This window comes from Miniopterus schreibersii, assembly GCF_964146895.1.
Source record: "Miniopterus schreibersii genome assembly, chromosome: 17".
NCBI lineage: Eukaryota > Metazoa > Chordata > Mammalia > Chiroptera > Miniopteridae > Miniopterus > Miniopterus schreibersii.
This window is the reverse complement of record NC_138117.1, coordinates 23100648-23115389: the sequence shown is the minus strand read 5'-3', so window position 1 is coordinate 23115389 and position 14742 is coordinate 23100648. Positions and strand designations below refer to the sequence as shown.

Here is a 14742-nt window from a genome sequence, read left to right as displayed (position 1 = left end):
GAAAACACAAGAGAAACATATTCCAAAAGTATTAAGTGTATACCGTAGTCTTCTAAGGTACTATACAGATACCTTAGGGGTAAGACAGTTGCTAAGCAAATCTTCCTCCTTTTACTTCCAGGGGACAGTGTGATTAACTGCAGGGGTTTGCTGTCATTGTCTCATAAAAAATAAAATGCTTAGAGCTTAGTAAGTGCTCAAAAATTTGACTGATACTTGACATTTTTAGCTATATTTCCAAACAGAAGAGTCTTCCAGGTGATCAAATGGAAAATATAAGTATGAAAGTTGAGGCTTCTTGTGAAAATTAGCAAGAGGGGCTTGCTGCTGTGGTCAGAGAAATGCACAGCATGAATAACATCCTATAAATGGGCTCTGCTGACCAAGCAGTGATGGAAACCAATTTGCTTTGTTTTGGAGGAGACAGGGTAGCTGTTGGCTCACCATACTCTTGGATTTCCTGGAAAACTGAATCTACAACAGGAGGAAGGAAAGGCAGTAGAAAGACCCTGGAATAAGAGTCAGAGATTAAGATACTGGTAAACATTAGGGTTCCAGTGCTGGCCCAGCCATTCACAGCTTTAAGGCCAAGAATGGCAACACAGCAGTAATTCAGCTTTGGAGCACTAAGAGCTAGGCACATGCAAAGTCTTTCCAACTGTGTTATCTCAGAATATGGGATCACAGGGTTGGGGGGATAGAGAGTGGGTGCAGACATGGTTGTTTAAGAGATGGTTTCCACCTGCTATAGCAGGAAAAGTAGACAAACTCTGATATAGTGGGAAAATTTGATGGGGTGAAAAGTAGAGACAGTGTTAAAAGTATGGAGAAGAGATTAATTACAAAAGAAGAGTTAGGGATACTTTCTAGAAAGAAGTGGGATTTGAGCCGGGCCTTGAGAGGTAGGTAGAATTTTAGTATTTAGGGAAGAGAGGAAAACTTTTCAGGCAGAATGAATATCATGAACAGAGGTGTGAAGGGCTGATTGTGAGGGACACATTGGCTCAAGCTTTAGTGCACATGGAAATGTATTAGCCACAGGAGTTGTACCATAAAGAGAAATTGTGGAGGGCTTCTCATTGGTCAGAGATTTATGACTTTATCACAAAGGCAACTATTTAGAATTTTGAACACCATAAAAGCAGAATAGGTCTATATTGTAGGGGGGTGGCGAGGGGGCGGGGGGGGGGGATGGCTGGAAAGGTCAAAGGTTAGAGGTATGGAGGCCAGTTCTGAAGTAATAATAGTTCAGAGAACCCTTGAAATAAATGAGCAAAGAAAAAAACACGGTTGTTCTGGAATAGCCTTGGTTAGAATGGTTATTGTTATATTTTATTTTATCAACTAGCCGGGCAGAGTTACTTAACTTAGGTCTCACTGTATGTTCTCTAAAACAATGCTAAAAACTACATCACAAGTTTGGCGTGTTCTGTAAATAAACACGCGTGAAGTAGCCGGTGCGCGGTGATTACTCAGGAAAAGGTATTTTCAAAGTTCCTCCCTTATTCTTTCAAGTGCAACCTGTGGGGTTTGCACCACTTGTATTTTGGCCCCGAGCGTTGTTCTGCAGCAGCTGGTTGCTTCTGTCTTCTCTCTTTCTGGGCTGCGTGCCCCGCCGGGGCTTCTGAAGGGCTCGGAGCACACAGTAGGCTCTCAACAGCAGCAAACAGGATGTGCAGGGCGACGAGGCAGGCGCGGGGCAGCGCGCTCGGCAGGTACCGGCCCCGCCTCCCGGGCGCGCGGGGCTGCCAGGAGACCCCGGGAGGCGCGGCGCGGCGGGCACGGTGCCACCCTCTCTAGGGGCAGGGCAGGCAGGGTCTCTCTCCTGAGGGGCGCGGGGAGCCCAAGCCACACTCACAGCCGACTCCGAACAGACCCCCCCGCCCCCCGCCTTCGGAGGCTCGCTCACGGGAATTCCCGGCGCCTTCCCCCTCCGTGGCCCGCCTTCCCGCCCAGTTTTCCAGGAGCTGCCCCGCGGGCGACCGGAGACGGGAGACCGGAGACGAGCGCCAAGCGGGGCGGTGCGCACGGCGGGGGCTGTGCCGGGGGAGGGGAGTCCGGGAACTCGGAGACCCAGCCTCCGGGGGCGCGGGGGGGGGGGGGACGCGGTAACATTCCTGGCGGCGAAGGCAGGCCAGCCTCGGGTGTCGGACACGGGAGCGCGGCGCACAGACCGCGCCGGGCTGCACAGTCGCCGCCGCGCCGCTCGAGAGAGACCCGGGCGGCTCACGGCGGCCGCGCGCGACCCGGACGGCGGAGACCACGACGGCGGGCATGGGCCGCTTCCCGCTGGAGCCGCTGCTGCCGCAGCTGCTCGGTCCCTGGGGCCTGGGCCTGGCCGCGGCCCTGCTGCTCCTGCTCCTGTGCCTGCGCGCCCGGCGCACCAGGTAAGCGCCCGGCTCCCCGCGCGGCCCCGCGCCCCGCCACGCATGCGCCCTGGGCCCGTGCTCTGCGCGCCGCCCGGAGGGCAGGAGTCCCCCACGGTTTCAAAACGTGCGGGGGGCACCGGCGTCTTCTGGGAGCCTGAGTCACAGCAGAGGCTTTTTGAGCCTGTTTCCTGTACCCGCGCACACGCGTTGCAGCGCTGGGCGGCACTGGATGTGCGGTGTGGGCGCGGGCGGTAGGAACCCAGGTTTGCGTTTTGCATCATGCATCACGCGGGGCTCCCAAACACGTTTTGGTGCCTTCTGACAGCCAGTTGATGCTTTAGGGCCTAGAATTCATAGAGCATCAGAGGAAGGGAATGTTCTTACACTTCTTTCAGTTAAAAGGGACATGTTTCAGGAAAGTGTATGAACAATAACTCTGGGTGCCTCCCTGTGCCTCAGTTTACCTCGCTATACCTCATCTGGAAAAACGAAATAATAGTACCTCCTTCCTGGGATTTTCGTGAGTACTAAATGAGTTTACAGTGCGAATTTTATGCATTTGCTCTATTATTTTTATTAGAACAAAGCAAAGCAAAACCCAGAAGTGTGTCGCTTTATCTAATTTGAAATATGGAAGTAGCACTGGAAAGTTCAAAATCAAGGCACTCTCTTTGAAATCACTCTATTTTCCCTTTCTACCAGGTTTTTCATAGCTTTTGATAAACAAGCAGGTATGTTTTACTGGATGGTAATTGCTACTTTGTGATTAGATATCACGTACACCCACATTCACCCGCATTATGTGTATGTGTGTGTAAGCACAGATGCACACACATTTCTATGTATCTATATACATGTATATACGGATATATGTGTATGTAGGTTTGTGTATGATCTAGACTACCTTGCAATAGTTTGCGGAAAATGACACCGTTGTACTGCTTTTAAACACCTGTGGACATTTCTAGAATGCCCATGGATATTCTAGAAGGGATCTTTTGCTTTTTTTCCCATGTGAGTTTTCAGTGACCTTCTTGGAATGTGCAAAGCCCTCTCCTGTGCCTTTTCCAATGGCCGTGCTCTTGCTTTGGAGCCCATGATAAGGATTTAGGAGACTAACTTCAGTGTTACTGTATTTATTCTACGTAGGTTCCACCTTCTTGTCTACCTGCAGTGTCTGCCAAAGCCAGTTAAAATGTAATTCTAACCCGGCCACCATGGCTCAGTGGTTGAGCCTTGACCTGTGAACCAGGAGGTCCACGTTCCATTCCCAGTCAGGGCCCAGGCCCAGGTTAAGGGATCAGTCAATGCAGGAGGCAGGCTATCAATAACTCTCTCTCATCATTGATATTTCTGTTTCTCTCTCCTTCTGCCTTCCTCTCTCTGAAATCAATAATAAAAAAACACATACTTCTAGGTAAACCTTTAAAGAGAGTGGTAGATAAGAAGGTTATCAGTCCTACTTCCATTTTACATGCTGAACAAAAATAGGCAAGCTGCCTAGGGCAGTCTGGATCATCGATGGTAACTGGGGTGAGAATAGAGAATGTGGGGGCCGTTGGGAAGGCAAAAGGGTTTTCTCTCCCAGAATTCTGAGACTAGGCTTATCTTTCTCTCTATCACTAAAAAATACTGTGCTGAGGGATTCATGCCACCACTTGCCAGTTCCAAACAGGAAGACTACTTGCTGCCGCGAACCTACAGGGCATTGCATTCTAAAGCAGTTTGATTATACTGGATTTCCATGTGTAAAAGATAGCTTCATTCATCTCAATACAAAGAAGATCACGTTCTTAAGACTTTTTTTTTTTTTTTTAAATATATCTTTATTGATTTCAGGGAGAGGAAACGAGAGGGAGAAAGAGAGATAGAAACATCAATGATGAGAGAGTCATTGAACAGCTGCCTCCTGCACGCCCCCAACTGGGGATCGAGCCCACAACCCGGGCATGTGCCCTGACCAGGAATCGAACCCCGGTCACCTGGATCCCAGGTCAACGCTCGACCGCTGAGCCACGCCCGGCCGGGCGAAGATCACGTTCTTTCTTGTTACTATTACTTAAGTTTGGAAATTTTGCTCTAATGTTCTAGGAAAATGCTCTTTATGATAGACACCACCATTAAGAGGCGAAACTAAGGTTAAGAGTTTCTTATATATTCTTGGATTTTTTATGCATACATTAATATGTTTAAAGGTGTGTTAATAAAAATGTCGGAAAATACATTCTGGGTGGCAACTTTCTTTTTCCACTTTATAATACATTTTAGACAGCTTTCTATGTCAGTTTATTGAAATCATTGTTTGTACTGATTGTATAGAGATACACCACTCCTACATACACACACAGACATCTTTTGGCTTTTTAGGAAGTATTTCTGTAGGATTTTGGAGTTTTTGTCAAAATGTATGTGCACTTTATACTTTAATAGATGTTGCCAAAGTGCTCTAAGTCCCAATTTATATTACTACTAATGATTTATGTAAGTGCCAGTGTCTCCATATCCTATCAATACTGGTGTAATTCATTTTAATTTCACCAATTGGATACTAATGAAAATAAAACTTCATATTTACCTCAATTTTTATTTATTTACTTTTGAGGGACTTGGCATCTTTAAAGAAGATAATTGTCTCTTTGTTTCTGTATGATTAATAGTAAGTGATCATTAACCACTTCTGATCATTAATAGCTCTTATGTAATAGGCATTGTCACACTTTCATACTGCGACAATTATTTTTACTCTTGTTATTAGTATTTAAGAGTTTCTGGATATACCTCTTGCCTAGAAAGCCCTTCTATTCTCCAACATGATAAAAAATGTCCACCTCTATTTTCCATCTAGTTTATTTTTAACAGATTTTACACATGCATATTACATTTTTATTTTCATTCTATATCCAGCCTTTTATTTTCATTCTCTATCCATCCATCCTTTAAACAATTGTGTCTGGAAAGTTTGTAATATAGCATATTATAGAAATGCTGGATGTTACCAAGTAAACATTTAAATGTTACCTACAATATTGGTAAAAAAAAATTCTTTAAAAACAGGTAGAAAGCAGCTCAGACAACAGCAGCTCTGTTGTCTTTGGCCACCTACCAGCATATTCCCCCTCTTTTGAATACAGCACTTTGATTTCCTTCTGTGAAACTGGTGTTCCCTGTTAGATATGATCTGGTGACTTCAGTTACAGAAGCCGTTGCAGCACCCCTCAGGAGAGAGTACAATGTTGTGGCCTAGAGTTGTTACTGTGGGGTTGATGGGAAGTTGTCAGAATCGGGATATATTTTGGGTGGTAGAGTCAACAGGACACACTAATGGAATGAATGTGATATATAAAGGAGAGAAAAGTCAATAACAAAGCCTAAAAGTTATTTTTCCCCCCATGTTTTATGTTTCTTGTCTGATCATCTAGGTGGGGTGTGATGTCATTTCCTGAAATAGGGTTACAGGAATTGAGGAGATCAAGAATTTTGTTTGGGGGCATGTTAGATAGTAAGGAATGCATTTCTGGTGCTTGGGGAAAAGGTCCATGCAGGATATAGAATTATGAAAGTCACAAATATGAAAATGGCATGTAAAGTCATGGGTGTTGATATGATCACCTGGTGAGACAGTTTGATGGAGAAGCAGAGGGCCTAGGCCACTCTGCCTACTGAAGAGTCTGGCAGAGAAAGAGGAACCAGTGATGGGGCAAGAAATCTAAGTGAAGATAGTGTCCTGGAAGCTAGAGAGGGACATATTTCAACAAGTAGGGGTAGTTATTTGCCTTAGATGCTGCTGAGAGTCTAGTTTGATGAGGGCCAAGAAATGACCATCCGAGTTGACAAGATGCAGAGCTGATAAGAGCTACGCGGAGAGTTGGTGGGGATGAAAGCCTGTTTGCGGTGGAGTGAAATGCTGTCCTACATAGCTTCTAAGATTTTACATTCAGACTAGAGTGCAATTTACTGTTATGTTTCATATCTCTTGATCCAGTAATACCAGTAATTTTATTCAAAAGAATTTTTCCTGGTGAAAAAATCATAAAGTTCCTTAAAGATTTCATCATGGCAGAGATCATTAGGGCTGCTTATTATAGTGAAACATAAGAAAAAGGCTAGACTACCAAAAATAATGGTTTAGTTAAAGAAATTCTAGCATATCCAAGTAATAGAAAATTATGTAGCTATAAAACATATAATATAAAATATATGAACAAATTGAAAGCAATAGTCAAGCTACATTTAAGTAATAAAAGTTACAAAACAGAATATTTTTGCATACATGGTGTTAATGGCTGCCAGCCAGAGACCACTAGGAGCACACCTGTAGTGAACAAGTTGACTTATTGCTTATTGTTTATTGCAGTGAGAAAGAACATACACCATTTGTTTTCCAGCTTCTAGAGGCCACCAGAATTCAAATCTCTTTTTCATATGCTGACACTCCTGCCTCTTTCTTATAAAACCCATGTGATTGCATTGAACCATTCCAAATAATCTAGGATAATCTTTCCATCTCAAGGTCCTTAATGCAGACACATGTGCAAAATTCCTTTTTGCCATGTAAAGTAATATTCACAGGTTTGCACGATTAAGATACATCTTTAGGGAACATTATTCTTCCCATTACAGTACTCCCGCCAGCCTCCAAAGATTTGTTATGTCCATCTTACATGCAAAATATATTCACCCTCTCCCAGAATCCACCCATTACAAGCATCAACTGAAAGCCCAAAAAATCTTATCTAAATCTCATCAGCTCAAAAGTTCCAAATGTCATCATATAAATCACCCAGATCAGGTCTGGGAATCTGGGTATGACCTATCCTATGACAAAAATTCCCAAGAACCTCATGAGTCTCCCATGTATGTCGCAGGGATTTACTCCAGGGGACCAGTGGCTCCTCCACAGAGTTCATTCTCTACTGTATTCCTCACTTTCTGAATAATCCCAGTTATATTTCTGGCTTCTTCTGGGATCACTGAGAAGAGACATGAGTCGCATGCCTAATCTTTTCAATGACTGACTAATATTCTGTATTGGCAATGAGGATGTCTGACTGGATACTCAACTTTCGATTCTTCCCTGGCACTGGGAAAAATTGCCCAACCACATTTTTGGCCTTCTCTCCAGAGCATTCCTTCCTGATAGTGAATCTCCTAGTTCTGGTGTCTTTTACAGTCCAAATAGGCAGAGAATCCCCCAACACATCAATTCCTGGTTCCTTTGTGCTTAACAGTTCCTCCCTTCATTGATATCTTTCCTCTCACATTTTATTATGAGCAGCAAGACAAAATAGGCTGCCCCTTCAACACTTGGCTTAGAAATCTCCTCAGCTAGATAGCCTAGTTCATTGTTTACAAATGTTGCTCAACTCAGCTAAGCTTCCTGCGATTATATGACAGGGATTTCTTTTCTCCAGTTTCTATGACATGTTCCCTATTTCACCTGAGCCCTTGTCAGCAGTGCCTTTAATGTTAACATTTCTACTTACAATCTCTATAACAATGTAAGTATTCTTTAAGATGATATATCTGTTCTTCACCATACTCCTCACCACCGAGTCCTCACTAGGGGAGTTGTTAACATTCATATTTCTACTCACCGTCTGTTCAAGGCAATCTAGGGTTTTTCTATTGTCCTCCTCAAAATTCTCCCAGTATCTGCCCATTGCCCAATTCCAAAGGCACTTCTACATTTTAAGGTATTCGGCACTTCCAGGCACTTCTACATTTTAAAGTATTCGGCACTTCCAGGTACCAAAATCTGTATGAGTTTCCTATTGCTGCTGTAACAAATTACCACAAGTTTAGTGGTGTAAAACAACACAGACTTGCTCTCTTACAGTTCTGGAGGTCAGAGTCTTACTGGGCTAATATCAAGGTGTCAGCAGGACTGAGACCCTTCTGGAGGTTCCAGTGGAAAACATTAGATTTTTAGAACACAGCTGAACTTGTGCAGGATGAACAAAGTCTTCAACTAGAAAAAGACCTCAAAGGCTGAGTCCAGAAGAGGGTGCCTCGCCAAATGACATTTTCGAGGCTACCTCAGAGAGAACCCCCTTAGCAGGAGATTCAAAGGGTCCATGAACTCTGTGACCACTGCCCAGTTTGACTAACCTACCTGAGTTATCTTTCTTAACTAGAAAATGAAAATAACAGCTACCTTGCAAAGTAGACGTGAGAAGCATAAACATGTGATCACGTTTTTGTAAAATATGAAGTCACTTAGGAGGCAGTTGGCTTGCACCATTGGGTTTCCTTGGCACTTCCCAGACACCCTTCTCTCCTAGTTGCTGGTTGGGGAAAAAAAGTGAGATGGGTTTACTTCCCTCTTTCATCTTGTTCCCCCAACACATTTATCCCACACCCCCAAAATGCTGTAATAGGTAAGAAATAAGATTTAAATGCTGTTAAGATAAATATTAGTCAAAATAAAAATTCAATGATTTTTTTTTAGTTGTAAGTATCAAGGTTATGTTGATAATGAGTTGTTTTGAGATGTTGATTTGTTGACATCACTGTGTCACATAAATCAGTTGTTTTCTCTGTGTAATTACTTAATTGCCCTCCGACCCGACTCGGCTAGGTCCCACACATTGTTACCACTGCTGGGAGAATGAGGAGAGCTAGGATGCCGTCGTTAGTGGGCCTTCTTCTTCCCTTCCCCTTTCTCATACCATAATTAAGAAAAGACTGTAGGCAGCTGAAAGCCAAGCCACTTTCTACTGAAGGGTGTGCTGAATTTAACTGGTGAACATTTGTGTTTTTACGTAGGGGTTGGTAGGGAGGTCTCCAGGCACACCTGTGCTCTTGATGAAAGTACTAAGCAGTTCCTGAATGGGGCTCTACTTTCCCTATTAAGCTGCAGAGTTTGGATTGGTTGTGTTACAATTTGAGACAGATTTCAGACTTGCTTCAATGTTTTATTTTGTAACTTGAAAAAAAAAAAGTTCTTGAAAATCCAGAACATTCCTGTTGTGTCATTCCGGGAACAAGTGAGCTCAGAAAAACAAACACTTTGCTGTTTATTTGACCAAAAATGAGCATTTAGTGCTTCATGAGATGGTCAGAACTGCTGATACCCTCAGCACTGAGGATGGGTCGATGCTGTAACCATATTCCGCTGATAAACCCTGACTATCCTTTAAAAATATCAAGTGTTTGCATAAGAGAAATCAATTCAGAATTTGTGCTGGATTGGCTTAAATCTCTTAGGTCAATCAGAATAAAATCTTGGCGTGCTTACCTTAGTAACACCTGCCTTTGTGTACATAAAGGCTTCCGTAGCTTGGTGTTCTCAACAATAAAACCTTGCTGAAGGCCCTGTAAGGCAGCGAGCATGGCTAGAAGCCAAAATGGGCCTAGATCCAAAATCCAGCTCCCCTCATGACCATGTTGACTTTTGAGAGGAGGTTAACAGAAGATCACAGTTATAAGACAAAAATACTTAACTGCCACAGCTGAAATCCTTTTTAAGACAGGATATATTTTGCCCTAAAGGACCAAGTTTTAGGGGTATGAAGTCTAAACTACCAGTAAGTATGTGGAGAAGGCAGTAAGCCCACCATCCTGGAGTTGATGATGCTCTATCACATGTAAAGTTTGGGGGGAAAATGATAAAAGTTGCTTTGAAAGAATTTACATTGGCTACAGATAAGGTGGACAGAATAGGATGAAGTGAGGGCAATTCTGGGCTAGGTGCAGAGTCCAGAAGGAAGACGTGTTTGCTCCTTTGGATTGGTTGTGGGCAACAGTCTAGAAAGCAAGAAGCTGAGGCTCCTGGGGTGGGTGGCAACTGGCCTTTCTCTTTTAGACAACCTCTGCAGCAGTCCCCTGGAAGTTAATTTAAAGTTCCCTCATAGGCCCAGGAGTGTGAGCAGTCTTTTATTGGTTTGGCCCTGAAGGTGTTAACTGATTAACTCCCTCTTTCTCTTCCTTCCACCCTCCGGCCTACTGTAATTTAATTTAGGATATCTCAGAATGTTTTCCTTGTCACAGTGAACAATGCTGAGACCCCACTTTATACCAGGCTCAGTGCTTAGATGTTTTATATATATTATCTCATTAAATCATCGTTTGGGTTGGTGAGATAGCAACTATTAAGCTGTCTTTTAGAAGAGACTAACACAATAAGACATCACCTAATTTGCCTCAGGCTGCAGAGCTCAGGTGGAGTAGAGTGCATTTTTGATTCCAGGTCTATTATAGCTGTGGTAGACAGAATAAAGGCTCTTAATCCTGTAGCTGTTCACACCTTAATGCAGAGAACCTGTGACTTAATGCCAAGAAACTGCTCTGTTAGGTTACTTGGCAGAGAGGATTACTGTTGTAGGTGGCAGGAAGGTTGCTAATCAGCTAACCTTCCCATGTGGGCTTATCCTGACCTGTTTGCGTGGGCCCAGTGTAATAACAAACTAAAACTGGGAAAGGACAGGAGAGGAGATCAGCCACCCATCGCAGGCTTCGGGGATGGATTAAAGAGTCCAAAAGCCAAAGAATGTGCAGCCTGTCAAAGCTGGAAAGATAAGAAAATAGATTCCCCTCTAGAGCCTCCAGAAAGGAACCTAGCCCTGCAAACACTGTGATTTTAGCCAAGGGAGGCTCATTTTGGACTTCTGGCCTACAGAACCATAAGATAATAAATTTGTGTTGGTTAAGCCACAAGTTTTTGGTAATTTGTTACAGAGGCCATAGAAAGCTAACATAATGGCCATATCCCCCATGCTCCCAGGGAGACAAGTGGCTTGGCGTCCAGTCGCATCCCGTGAGAGTGGAGTGTTGGAGATAAGTACACGTCAATGAAACCATCACCAAAATCTATATCCTGAATATATCTATCACCTGCAAAAGTTTTCTCCTACCCTCTTTATTCAGGATGATGATGATGATAAGAACACTTAACATAATATCTGCCCTCTTAGCAAATTTTTAAATATACAATACAGTATTATTAACTAGAGGCACTGTGCCATACAGCAGGTATTTAGGACTTATTATTATTATTATTTTAAATATATCTTTATTGATTTCAGAGAGAGGAAAGGAGAGGGAGAGAGAGACAGAAACATCAATGATGAGAGAGTCATTGATTAAGCCCGCAACCGGGCCTGTGCCCTGACCGGGAATCGAACCCCGATCGCCTGGATCCTAGGTGGGCGCTCAACCGCTGAGCCACGCCCGGCTGGGCAGGACTTATTTATCTTAACTGAAACTTTGTACCTTGGATGAATATCTTTTTGTCTTGCCCCCTCCAGCCTCTGCTAGCCACTATTCTACCTTTGCTTCTGTTTTAGTTGGATTTTTCATGTAAGTGGCACCCTGTGGTATTTGCCCTCCTGTGTCTGGCTTAGTTTACTTAACATAATGTCTTCTGGCTTCATCCACGTTGTTGCAAAGGTGAAATTTTCTTCCATTTTTTAAAAGGCTGAATAATATTCTATTGTGTATACGCATATCACATTTTTTATCCATTTCTGCACCGATGGACACTTCGGTTGCTTCCATGTCTTGGCTGTTGCTAATAACGCTTTAATGAACGAGGGAGTTCAGATATCTCTTTGGGGTCCTGATTTCATTGGTTTTTTTGGTTTGTTTATTTGTTTTTATTTTATTTTATACACAAGTGCAATTGCTGGATCGTGTGGTAGTTCTACTTTTAATTTTCTGAGGAGCTCCCATATCGTTTCCCATAGTGACTGTACCGATTTACATTCCCCCCAACAGTGCACAGGAGCTCCATTTTCCCCACACCCTTGCCGACACTTACCTCCGTACATATATGTATGTGATAGCCATACTAATGGGTGTGAGGTGGCATCTCACTGTGGTTTTGATTCGCATTTCCCTGAAGATTAGTGTCTTTGCGCACCTTTTTGTATACCTGTTGGTCATTTGCATGTCTTCTTTGGAAAAATGTCTATTCTCTTCCTTTGCCCATTTTTAAATTCGGTTATTTGTGTTTTTTTACTACTGAGTTGTAGGAGTTCCCTATAGATTTTGAATATTAATGCTTTATCAGATATATGGTTTGCAGGTATTTTCTCCCATTCCATAGATGGCCTTTTCATTTTGTTGACTTTTTTTTTTTGCTGTGCAGAAGCTTTTTAGTTTGATGTAGCTCCACTTGTTTAGTTTGCTTTTGTTGCCTGTGCTTTTAGCATCAAATCCAATAAATCGTTGTCAAGGAGCTTTTCTTCTATGTTTTCTTCTGGGGGACCCTCCTCTTGACACACGATGAATAGTGAGCAGGCTGAGAGTCACACCATAATCTTTCTGGAAACCTGTAAAGTTTGATTTAAAATCAGTTTTCCAAAGGAAAACCATGTTGAAGCAACCTGGAATCAGGCGGAAGGATATTGTCACCCTCTAGGAATCCATTAAAGACAGTTTAGTGTGTTTCCCCTTCTAACAATCCTTCCTAAATGTATTATACAAGCTGTCACACCATTACCGCAGTTCCTATTGCACATAGAGAAACAGCATTAAATATTGTGTGAGAAAGTGTTGCAGACGGTTCAAAGATGACTTGATGTAGCAAAGCGCAGTGGTTCCTGCTATGTCGTCTCTCGAATGCTTTCAGATTTATAGTGAGCTTTTAATCTTGCTTTGGATTTGGAATGACCTTTTTCACATGGACAGAGACTCTTAATACTGGGGGTAGAATGTGTAACTTTGCTCTTATTTCTTTGCAGGCATACATGCAACTTCTTTCACTATACATGCAGTGTATGTGTGTGTGAATATGTAAACGTGTAAATATATGTGTGTATATATGTGTATAGATTTCAAACTAGTTCTACCCTTTTTGCTTGTCAGTGTGTTGTGCCATATGGTGTAGAGCATCATGCCAAAAGATAAAAATACTCCTAGAACATATGAAACCACCAGTCAACTGAAGAAGGGTAAAGACTTCTGGCCACAGCATTTGTAACTGTGATGCATCTGTGGACAGGAGTACATGGTGTAATACCCCAGTTCTAAAAACAGGACATATTTTGAAATCAAAGTGGCTCTTTTTAAGAGAAAGAATCCAAAAGTAACATCCTTGAAAATTTTATTTTTCTAAAGTAAAGGAACTGATTCAAATCAGTGTTTTCTTTCTATATGAAAAATCTCCATATTTATACATAAAATTTTCCCCTCTTATTTTACTCTGTAGAGTTATACAGGGAGGCCTTAGATACCTGCTCTACTGCAGGTGGATGGAGTCTCTTGATTGTAGATAGCATGGCCACTACAGTTTTTCTAATTATTCTGTGGGTGGGTATTTCAACCAAAAAAAAAAGGTACATAAAATCAAATCCCACAGCATTCCTAGGGACCATGGAATAAAGTCACAATTACAATGTGATTCAAGGCTGTTCACTCCCCCAAAATAAACAATAAAGGGCCTGCAAGTGGTCTACAATATGCCTTACTTGTGCTACTCAGATTTTACTCATTTTAGGTCTCAAGTAGACCTGGGGTCCTTTGTGCCACGTTGAATATTGCTTTAAACTAATTAGGTAAACAAAAATGGGGGGAAAGAACTTCAGTACTTAATTTCCTAACCAAGGACTGAGTATATTTTTTACTAGAGAGATAAATTAATACATAAAATAGAGTAAGTTCTATTGTCATAAAATTTCTGGGTAACAGTTCTGTAAATAGTATTCATGTAGTGTGACAAAGGTGCAATCTTATTTTTCATCTCTTCACTAATTATGATTCTTCTTCTTTTGTATTTAATCCTAATTTTTTGTTCAACAAAAAGATTGTATCTGAGCTTAGTTTTTACAGGATGGGTCTAAAATAAAATAGTCTTGCTAGACTGTATCTTAGCAATATCCCTTCTCATTTTATGATTTCTGTTTGAGCCCTGCTATTTTGCAGTTGACTTCTTAGGTAGTGGTTGCCTTACCTTGAGACAAACATAGATCTCAAAAATGTTCAAGCAAAAGTCTTAGTCCAGAGACATCTATATATTTTATTTGTTCTTGTGCTTTTCCCTTTGTTCTTTGGAGATCTATCATAGAGAAGTTATTTCAGTCTCAAATATAAGTTAATAAAATTGAATAAGTAGGTAAAAAATGTTCTTAATTACACTGCATTGGAAGATATATGCAAATTGCATTCCACTTTATAGGCAACTGTAATATTTTTAAAGGGCTAGTCTTTCCTTTTTAGGAGCCAAAGTGACTGATTCATGTCAGTTTCCTTAATCTGTTTTAGTGGGACTGAAATAACTAATTCCTCTTTGAAACTCTGCATTTGTACTCTTAAAAGTCATGTTCAAACTATAGCCGGTTTTCTCAGTGTTTAGAGCTTCAGCCCCTGAACTGAAAGCTCTTGGGTTCGATTCCAGTCAAGGGTATGTATCTCAGTTGGAGGCAACCAGTTGATG

The 14742-nt window shown here is 42.1% G+C and overlaps 1 protein-coding gene across 1 annotated transcript in view; it reads left to right on the top strand.

Annotated features, from left to right (window-relative positions):
• Positions 1 to 2093: 2093 nt before the first annotated feature.
• Positions 2094 to 14742, top strand: part of CYP7B1 (cytochrome P450 family 7 subfamily B member 1) — a 136627-nt gene continuing 123978 nt past the window's right edge. Inside the window, exon 1 of the mRNA XM_081116525.1 lies at positions 2094 to 2387. Coding sequence (XP_080972651.1) covers positions 2275 to 2387 — 113 coding nt within the window. The 5' untranslated portion in view covers positions 2094 to 2274. The remainder of the gene's footprint in view (positions 2388 to 14742) is intronic.